Below are 8,065 nucleotides of genomic sequence, written 5' to 3' on the forward strand. Positions count from 1 at the left end.
CTATCTATCTATCTATCTATCTATCTATCTATCTATCTATCTATCTATCTATCTATCTATCTATCTATCTATCTATCTATCTATCTATCTATCTATCTATCTATCTATCTATCTATCTATCTATCTATCTATCTATCTATCTATCTATCTATCTATCTATCTATCTATCTATCTATCTATCTATCTACCTACCTACCTACCTACCTACCTACCTACCTACCTACCTACCTACCTACCTACCTACCTACCTACCTACCTACCTACCTACCTACCTACCTACCTACCTACCTACCTACCTACCTACCTACCTACCTACCTACCTACCTACCTACCTACCTTTTCTTTCTTTCTTTCTTTCTTTCTTTCTTTCTTTCTTTCTTTCTTTCTTTCTTTCTTTCTTTCTTTCTTTCTTTCTTTCTTTCTTTCTTTCTTTCTTTCTTTCTTTCTTTCTTTCTTTCTTTCTCATAGATAACGACGTGATGCAAGCGGCGAACGTATCGTCCGTCATTGCGTACATTATGTATCGTATCTTACATCAGGGAACATAGCATCCATCCGCCACATCATTTACCATAAGTCGTCTAGCCACAGAAACGGACGTCATGTCACGGACCGTTGTTCACTAGCGGTTTCCCTTTGTGAGATGGGTAAGATTTCGACACAGCGGAGAATGGAGATGAGGGAGCGTAGAGATAGTATCAGCGTTTGGGGCTGCCAGGGCCTTCCTGTGGCTGTGATGGTCGTGAAGGGACACAGAGATAGGAGACACAGAGGAGGGGGTAGGGGAAACCAGACTCACACCAAAATAATCGTTGTATCTTTTTGGAAATCTTCAATTCTGATTGGTGTTCATTGAGGATAAGAGAAATTAAGATTATTAGGATATGACTGTTTTGGACTCATAAAATCAGTCGTAAAATAAACAAAATGGGTCATTAATGATTTTGAATTGCTCACTGCAGCAAAATACACCCTCTGCTAAATCACTATTATGTCGCTGTGGCGAAACATGTGAGATTACCCAGTGGCTGCCACATATTGAGCACCAAACACTGACTTCTTGTTTGACCTGAGCGTGTCTGTTGAAATGTCCCGCAGCATCGTGTGGGGCAATATGTGGTCCTGCGACATCTCCACAGAGTGAGGAAAGACTGTATTTCATCTAATCCCCACCAAATTACCCAACAAGTAGCAGAATATATGAACCCTCCACCACAACACCAATAAGCATATGCATATCTCAATCCAATCATTCGTTATTTTCCAGTTTCACTGATGCTATATTATGAATCACCAAAGTTTAACATGTCAGAAAAGTTAGATGTAAATATACTCAAGTATGAAAAAATGTTTTTTTTTCTACATCACTTTGCAAAATTCTGTTTTTGTTTTTATTGTGCTGACAATTCTGTATGATCATTCTCCTAAAACAGCCAATTAAAAAAATGCAATTGGGCTAATTTTCTTGTTTACTTTCATGCAGCAGTTTTTTACTCGTGTGGTTTGCACTTTACTGCTCAGAGGTGTAATGTGTGCAAAAGCTAAAAAAAATGAAAACGATTTTGGCACAATTATTAATTGCTTTAAAAAAAAATCACCGACTTTCTTGTAAATTATATCCATCAAAGCCGAAAATTGCAGAAAAATATGCAACGCAGCAACTTTCTTTTAAATGACAAAAAGAATATCTGCAAATAAAATCTCGCAATCCTTGTGTCTCGTGCTGAAAGGAGAAGTCATTAAATTCTTGTGCCGTGAGTCAAAATCAAGAGTTCAATTGTGCAGTTGAGCGATAATAACTTTGTAGCGCCGCCATGTGGCAAGGTAGAGTCTGTACAGTTTTCTAATGAGTTTTCTAACGCATAATTAAAATAATTTATTTTGCCCATTTAGTATTCGGTACATCATTTTTTTCCTCTTGTCAATCATATTAAAGAAAAATACCAACATGAAATAAAATAATCTATCCATCGATCGATCGACCTATCTATCTATTGGTCTGCACTCGATAGAACATGTCTGTAGTAGCACCGAGACAGGAGACGTCATCGCCTGTTTGACGATCGCAGCCGAAGTTTGCCGAAATCCAAATCGCCGGCGGAGGCTCCCACAAGCCTTCCTTCCCTCAATGCAGTTCTCCACAAGCTCTTTGTCCGCGAACGGCTGGATGACGACACGCGTTTTTGTCATATATTTCCTTTGACAATTCGTCATAATTCATAATCGGAAGATCGAACTTGAATGGAAATGATTAACGTTTGAAAATACACCGAGGAAATAGAAGGAGGAGCGACTCCCTGTCGCCCGACAAGCTTCATCACCATTCCAGTCGCTGCCAGTTAGCTGAAACACAACTAGCGTGCCCTTGTATGGGTCAGTGTGTTTATTTGTTCATTTTCTTACCCGAGAGTAATGTCGTTTGATTCTAGATTAGTAGTGCACAAAACAGACTGGCGTTAAGGCGTATGTGCGTTGACAGCTCTGGAAGAACTCTGAGCAGGCTGTGCTCGCACTCCGCAATGTTCGGGACGTTTGGAAGAGAACGCAGCAAATAAATAACACCATCCTAAAAAAAAAAAAAAAAAAAAAAAAAAGGGTAAGTCACGATCAGTGCTTCTTATGTTTATGACCACTGTGTTGTGTTGGTGGGGCAGGTGTGTGTATCTCAGCTGTGGACTTCCTGCCCCTTTAGTTTACATTCCCTTCACGTTTTCCACCTCTCGTGGAAAACAAAACAAAACACAACAACTCTTATATAACCAAGTGGAATTCCTCTGTGCAAGGTTCCCCGTGCAGGGAAACACTGGCTGCACCCAAAGTGCATCCACAAGGAAGGCTGCAAGTAACAAAGTGCAATTACTTCTTTACTAGCTGAATAATTTTTGCATTTAGTTCCCTACATTTGAGACAGGAACTAAATATCGGTACTGTCTTATGATGAATATTTTTATTAACATGACACAATGTAAGAAAAAAAGCGTGAAGAACCAAGATATTCCCAAGTCATGGCTTTTTTTTCCTCCCAAGAGCATTGTTTAATGTTTTAATAACATTTGTGTGATTCTTCCCCTCTTAGGTCTTTGCTCCGTCTCTACATCAAGCACAGTCAGTCCCATCATGACATCGCCAGACTCCCCCCCTCTTGTCTCACCTTCCCCATGTCCCCCTCCTCCTCCATCCCTCCCCACCTCCCCCGTGCCACCCTCCCCTGCCCCATCCTCCTCCTCCCTCCCGCTCCCACCTTCGTTGCCCCCCACGGGGGAAGTGATGGTCCTGGCTCTGGGTCGGAAGAAGCAAAGGGTCCTGATTGTTTTATCAATCCTTCCCAATCTCTTCCTGGCCTTCCTGCTCTCCTCCGACCCCCTCATCACCCTCTCCTCGCCACACCACTGCCACCTGCCGGGGCCGTCGCCTTCGCCCGAGATGCTGAACATCTCCTTGCCCTGGGAGAAAGGCTTGCGACCCGGTGACAACGGAGAGCTTTCCCAGTGTAAGCAGTACGCCAACGGGAGCCAGTCGGTCGTGGTGGACTGCCAGGCGGGCTGGGACTACAAAGTCACGGAAGGGCTGAAAAACAACATCGTAACTGAGGTATAGGACCCTCCTGTTGTTCACGTTAGCAGGAATTGGACTCTTTACTATTCAAACATTCTGTGACAGCTCATACAGGCATGTAAAGCAAAGTCACAAAACTGGTCCGGGGAGTTTTTCAACATGTTTACGAGTCTGCCAATGCGCAACAAGAACTTCCGAGATGATTTGACAAGCTTTTATGTGTTTGCACTGGGGGCTCCCAATTTAGACCAGGCCTTTTCATCTGCGATCGTCTTTTCCCACTGTTTGTTGCTCTCTGCAGATCATTAAAAATCATTTTGCTCTCGGCGTTCAGCAGACTGCATCATTAGCAGCTCGGTTGGTAATGAAAATCAGTGGCTCGCTTACGTGTGATTAAACTTTCCATGTCATTCTCCTCTACTCGCTCAAGACAAATAACTAGCGTATATATCATTGTGCGTTTGTTTGCAGTGGGATCTGGTGTGCGATCGCTATTGGCTGGTTCCAGTGGAGGAGGTGTGCTTCATTTTGGGGGCTCTGACCGGTTGTCTCGGCCTGGGTTTTGCTGCTGACAGGTGACGCAAACGCACCCACGCGTACCTATTCCCGCGCAAGACGACGACAATTTGTTTTCCTCACAGAATCGGCCGCTCCAAGACCTTATTGACGTCGCTCACTCTCTCGGTGGTGTTTGGCGTTTTGGTGTGCGTCTCTCCGTACCCTTCCATTTTCATCGTTATGCGTTTCTGTCTGGCGGCCGCCAACGCCGGCGTCTACCTCATCCTTTACATCTCACGTAAGTTTCTTCAAAACCCTAAAAATATCATTTGATGATTTCTCCTTCAGTTAATATTTGGTTGGATTTTTTTTTTTAGGGCTGGAGTTGTGTGAGCCTTCGCTCAGGCTGTTATCTACCGTACTGGCGGGATTGATGACTGTTTCCGGGGAGCTGCTCCTGCTGGCGGTGGCACTGGGTTGTCAGTCCTGGAGAGGTCTGCTGGGAACCGGTGCCGCCCCGCTAGCGCTCTTCCTCTGCTACGGGTAGGAGAGAGCTTCAATTTGTCACCATCCATTTAGAGTATGGACAAAAGACTTGAGACAGCCACTTAGCTTTAAAAAAAAAGCTTTATTGGGATTGTGCAGGCGGCCGAGCTCCTGATTGGCATTTGATAAAGCGTCTCAATTGTATCTGACAAGCTTTTTTTTTTTTTTTTTGGGATCGTATCGATCGTAACTCCCTCGGCACACTGAGCTCTTTAGCTCACGTCAATATGCGTTTAAGCAACTTTGTCAAGGGTGTGTAATTCGCCTCAAACCTCCATTCTTGCTTCCAAACGAAATGAAAGTCATAATCACAGATTAACCGCAAATGTGGGGGTTTGGTGGATTATTGGTTATTTTCCACAGAGCGAGGCCTATAAATCACAAATCCACTCGTAGGATGCTGGGTAAAGGTCAGCTTGTATTTCCGCTTCGCTTCGCTTGCCTGCAGCATTCCCGGAGTTTTTCCAGAGTCTCCTCGTTGGCTCCTGCTGTCCGAGCGACATAGCGACATGAACTCCTTCGGCGAGAGGAGAAACTCCAGCAGAGATCTGAGAGATGACGAGAGCTTCACAGGTGCGTGCGAAGCGATAGCTTGGCGGGCGTCCCCTCGCTTTGTTTACATTTAAGAGGAGATCACATTTTGCTTCCGTTTTAATTCTCATCAGATGATATGAAAGTGACCAGCAGATGATAAAAAATCTCTCTGGGCTTGATTGTTGCTACTCCATCCTGCCTATTTTCAGAGCTGGATTCGGAGCCGACGCCCTCCTCGCGTCCCCACCTTTCCTTCCCTGAGCTCATCCACAGTAGGAACATCTGGAAGAACATTTGCGTGCTGGGCTTCACCTCGTGAGACATCCGCCGCGGCTTCTTATCATATATCCCGTTGAAAGGTTCTCACAACTTTTCTCTCTGCTTAGATTCATCTCTCACGGCATCAGCCACTGCTACAGCTCTTTCCGAGGCGACGTCCGAGGCACGGCTCCCGGCTTTTATTGGACGTACCTCCTGTCGGTGTGCGCGGGCGGCGCCGCCTGGTTGTTGCTGTGGGCGACTGTGGACAGGTGCGGTCGGCGTGGCATCCTTTTACTCTTCATGACGATGACGGGCTTGGCCTCCTTAATCCTTCTGGGACTTATGAAGTGTAAGCGGAATCATTTTCTTATATTTTGCCCATATGAGTGATAGAGATTGATTTGTAACGTTCAATAATCTCACACACATCTTGGAGAAAATGATCTATGAACTCAAAACGATGGAGTCTTGAATTGAAATACTGAAACTTAAAATGGACATATTTGTCTCTATCGCCCTCTTGTGGCACAAAAGTTGTAGCGCATAAACAAAGCTAAATGTTCACCTCAGAGAAGTTCAAACCGGATTGTTTACACTGTGGGAAACATCAGACTGGAGAATGTCAGTGTTGTTAATAGTATGATATAATAGCAATCAAGTCGGCATGCTCGGAAGAAGACACGTGTGTTCTTTCGTCTTGGCACATGCAATTGTTTTTTTTCTTTACAGGCAGGTGTTTGTCATTCCTTTCATATAACATGTCTGTCTTTCCAATTTTAGATCTCAGTGAGAACGCCATCACTGTCTTCTCCGTGATGGGCCTCTTCTCATCGCAGGCCACGGCTTCCCTGTGCATTCTCCTCACTGCAGAGATCATGCCCACTGTCATCAGGTAGGAAGACACCTCATGTACTTAATAAATACAAAATGCTAGCAAAGCACTCACTCGACACACGTTTTAGCACCAAGGTGCCAGAGGATGGCGCCAAAGTTGTTATTTTACGACACAAATCCAGTCCCTGTTTATCTATTTTCGTTTGCCCAGTGAGATTGACTTCTCGTAAAACACGTGCCTCTGCGCGATAAATGTCGGTAAGCAAATGTTTGGATTAAAAAAAAAAAAAAAAAACGAGGGCGTGTGTCCACAGAGGGACAGGCGTGGGCGTTGTGCTGGCCCTGGGCTGCGTGGGCCGCCTCAGCTCGCCACTCATGGACCTGAGGAACCACTACGGCTACTTCTTGCACCACGTGGTCTATTCTTCTCTGGCCTTGCTGGCCGTGTTGTCCATCCTGCTTCTGCCCGAGAGCAAGAGGAAGCCGCTGCCTCAGACTCTGGCCGACGGGGAACAATACAGGCGTCCCCCGCTGGGCAGGAGGAGGCGGGACAACGTGCCGCTGCTGGCCACGCCCAACCCGGAGACTTAAAACAAGGAATCGGAGGTGGCGTGCGCAATTCCACCGAAACACGACATTCATTTATGTTCACGGAGGAAGGAGAGTTGAGAGATAAAAAGGGCTGTAAAGATTTTTAACTTATGGCGACGATCCGCACATTGAAATCTTCCTAACACTATCCTCTTTGTGGCTCAGCTTCCTCCACTCTCCAGCCAACCAACCTCCGGGCATGTTGTTCTTGTTCTTCATTTAATGTTAGTGAACTGAAACCTCCACCATCTGACGTAGGGCACAGTTCTCAGACGTATCCTGTTACACTTTTAAGCTGTTGTTTGCTGTAAATACTTTTCTTGATTTTTTTTTAAAGTCTGTTGGAAAGATGTGCACTTCTATGCAGAGAAGACGGCGCGGCGTAGAGAACTTTGATATCACGCCGTCAAAGTTGAATGACAGTTGCCCAACTCAACACGAATCAGTATTAGGAATCCAATTCAAAGTGTAACTCTGGCCCGGAGCTGGAGGATCATCATTTTATTTATTACCCCCAAAATAATCGGAGCAATACATTTTTCTATCGATACATTTTTCCGAATCCCCCCCCCCCCCCGTCCCCTCGGGAATCAATAAAGTATCTATCGAAATGATAGTTTAGGCATGAAGGCAAAAGATGTCCCAACATTCCGATCTGCATGCGTGGAAACACTTTGAAGGCCTTTTTTTTTTTTGACGCTTTTGTTCCTCAGAAGCTTACAGTACCTCTTTAGATGCAAACTCAGTGGGAGTAGAAACTCACACGGTTACTAATTGAAACCGAATGCTGAATGTCTTGTCAATGCTGTAGAAAGGGCCCAATGATGAAGCTTGGCAGTAGCTTAATGGAGGGTCCTCGAGCTCTCCGTGTTTCTCCACCTCTGACTGTTTTCTCGCTCATGTCGAATGTTGTGATTGCAGTCAGAAAAATGTTTGCCGGTGGGCTCACTCAATTGCACTGGTGATGCCTGGTTAAAAGGGATTTATTTTTTCCTGACTGTTTCTTCACGTTTAAGTACCTCTTCTGCATAATTACCTTGACTTCTCATAATAGCGTGTCTGAAAACAACCAATTGTTCAATGATGACCCAGTTAACTCTGTAACCTGATTTCCCATTCAATAAAACTGGTTCCATCAAACTTCTGCGTCTCATGTTTGGAGCGCTTATGAACAAAGACAAACAAAACTTGCCAATTGGTTATTTGTTTGTGGCTTGTTGGCGGAATGTGGAACTACACGTACCAG

The 8,065-nt window shown here is 44.8% G+C and overlaps 1 protein-coding gene across 3 annotated transcripts; it reads left to right on the forward strand.

Annotated features, from left to right (window-relative positions):
* The first annotated feature begins 2,022 nt into the window (after window positions 1–2,022).
* On the forward strand, window positions 2,023–7,959 carry slc22a17 (solute carrier family 22 member 17). Of its 3 annotated transcripts, XM_085939647.1 has the most exons (11): window positions 2,023–2,373; window positions 2,480–2,596; window positions 3,077–3,591; window positions 4,027–4,130; window positions 4,197–4,351; window positions 4,431–4,596; window positions 5,048–5,172; window positions 5,343–5,448; window positions 5,520–5,743; window positions 6,175–6,286; window positions 6,543–7,959. In XM_085939647.1, the coding sequence occupies exons 3-11, from the start codon at window positions 3,118–3,120 to the stop codon at window positions 6,817–6,819; spliced, it is 1,743 nt and encodes a 580-aa protein (XP_085795773.1). In that variant the 5' UTR covers window positions 2,023–2,373; window positions 2,480–2,596; window positions 3,077–3,117; the 3' UTR covers window positions 6,820–7,959. The 3 variants fall into 3 exon arrangements, with proteins under 3 accessions (XP_085795773.1, XP_085795772.1, XP_085795771.1); XM_085939646.1 differs by lacking the exon at window positions 2,480–2,596; XM_085939645.1 differs by lacking the exons at window positions 2,023–2,373; window positions 2,480–2,596 and adding an exon at window positions 2,607–2,842.
* The last annotated feature ends 106 nt before the right edge of the window (window positions 7,960–8,065 follow it).

Source organism: Syngnathus leptorhynchus, chromosome 19 (assembly GCF_054491065.1).
Source record: "Syngnathus leptorhynchus isolate UIUO chromosome 19, UIUO_Slep, whole genome shotgun sequence".
Lineage (NCBI taxonomy): Eukaryota > Metazoa > Chordata > Actinopteri > Syngnathiformes > Syngnathidae > Syngnathus > Syngnathus leptorhynchus.

Excerpts from the sequence above, each read along its gene's own strand:
- slc22a17 (XM_085939645.1), top strand. The coding sequence starts at position 2,620 with ATGTTTATGACCACTGTGTTGTGTTGGTGGGGCAGGTGTGTGTATCTC. Across the intron at positions 3,592-4,026 it reads AAAACAACATCGTAACTGAG|TGGGATCTGGTGTGCGATCG; the intron begins GTATAGGACCCT and ends GTTTGTTTGCAG. Across the intron at positions 5,449-5,519 it reads TGCGTGCTGGGCTTCACCTC|ATTCATCTCTCACGGCATCA; the intron begins GTGAGACATCCG and ends CTCTCTGCTTAG.